Here is a 1,394-nt window from a genome sequence, read left to right on the forward strand (position 1 = left end):
GAAGGAAGGAAGGAAGGAAGGAAGGAAGGAAGGAAGGAAGGAAGGAAATAAGGAAATCTGAGGCCTATAAGATAAGATGATTGAAGAGTTCTTGGAATGATTTGTGGATCAAGAGCCCCATTCCTCAGTCTCCAGAGCTAATCCCATTATGTCACAAAGAAATTTATCTCAAGAAAAAGCAACCTTTCAGATTACCTAAAAACTTTTCTTTAAAGAAAAATGTCATGGAGGAACTAAAGTCTTAAACTTCCAAATCCATTTGAAATATCCGGACTTTAGAAGTACCACCAAAATGTCCCTTTACATTCTCATCCTCCTGTAATTAAACTTACTTTTCTTTAAGCTACAGCATTTAAACTCTAAATCGTAGGATCTGAAGATAGTTTTTTCAAAGCCTGTATCTTATCCAATTTACTGTTTTCCTATTTTGATTACTGGTATTGTAACTATATTGCCTCCTCCTAAGTTGTTTTTTCACAGAAAGTATGTAGTATTTCTGCCATATTGTGGATTTTAATAGGCTTTTGTGGGCTGGCCTGCAAACCTAACCACCCAGTTAGAGGATTGCCATTTCATTTTTTCAGGTAACACAATATTTACTGGACCAATCTTTTGTAATGGATGAAGAAAGCCTCTATGAATCCTCTCTACGAATAGAACCCAAATTACCAACCTGAAGAGCAGACCAGGGAGCTGCAGCTAAAGTGTATACATTCTATATGATAATGTACATATTGTTTTGTTTCTCTTGGACACCCTAGATTTTCTTCTCAGTATGTGCTTCTCAAAAGAAATAAAATCATTACTGTTCTTAGATTATTACAGTAGGATTGGAATACAAATTTCTGCATTGTTGTTTCCTGCGGTGCCTATTTCTTTTGAACACCTGTATTATTCTGTTCTTTTATTCTTATGCTTCCTCCTCAAAAGAGGAAAAATGAACCAATGTATAAGAAGCCCTACGCACCAATAATTGCTTCCTTTTTCCCCAGCCCAGATCCCTGTGGTTCTGATGGGTTAGCAATTCAGGCGCTTACCAGCATATTTTACATAGTTGTTATAAATGGGGAAAACACACATATGCATATATACATGCATTTTGAAGTCATCATTTTAATAAATATATTCCTGCTGGCAGTGATGTAATTTCAAAAGCAAACTTCTGCAAAAAAAAAAAAAATACTGTTATAAAAAATTCCATCACTAAATAATCTTGACGGAACAGAGTAGTATCAGCTAGAATTCATCACACTTTAAGAAGACCGCTATCTCGTCTGATGCCATATCACTCATTGTTCTATTAATATAAGATAGCATGAATCACAGTTTAAATAAACTGAGTGAGTTTTCTATACCTTTGTGAGGAAAACTACCATTGGTGTAACTTATACAAT

The 1,394-nt window shown here is 34.9% G+C and overlaps 1 protein-coding gene and 1 long non-coding RNA gene across 2 annotated transcripts in view; one reads left to right on the forward strand and one right to left on the reverse strand.

Moving 5' to 3' along the window:
- Positions 1 to 677, forward strand: part of RASGRF1 (Ras protein specific guanine nucleotide releasing factor 1) — a 201,742-nt gene extending 201,065 nt beyond the window's left edge. The window contains exon 27 of the mRNA XM_027851440.1: positions 585 to 677. Within this exon, the coding sequence (XP_027707241.1) occupies positions 585 to 677 (93 nt within the window). The remainder of the gene's footprint in view (positions 1 to 584) is intronic.
- LOC114035362 overlaps positions 1 to 1,090 on the reverse strand; it is a 17,456-nt gene extending 16,366 nt beyond the window's left edge. Inside the window, exon 1 of the long non-coding RNA XR_003568212.1 lies at positions 1,038 to 1,090. This is a non-coding gene — a long non-coding RNA (uncharacterized LOC114035362). The remainder of the gene's footprint in view (positions 1 to 1,037) is intronic.
- Positions 1,091 to 1,394: the final 304 nt, after the last annotated feature.

The sequence above is a fragment of the Vombatus ursinus genome, unplaced genomic scaffold (assembly GCF_900497805.2).
Source record: "Vombatus ursinus unplaced genomic scaffold, bare-nosed wombat genome assembly UNPS02009205.1, whole genome shotgun sequence".
In the NCBI taxonomy this organism is placed as follows: domain Eukaryota; kingdom Metazoa; phylum Chordata; class Mammalia; order Diprotodontia; family Vombatidae; genus Vombatus; species Vombatus ursinus.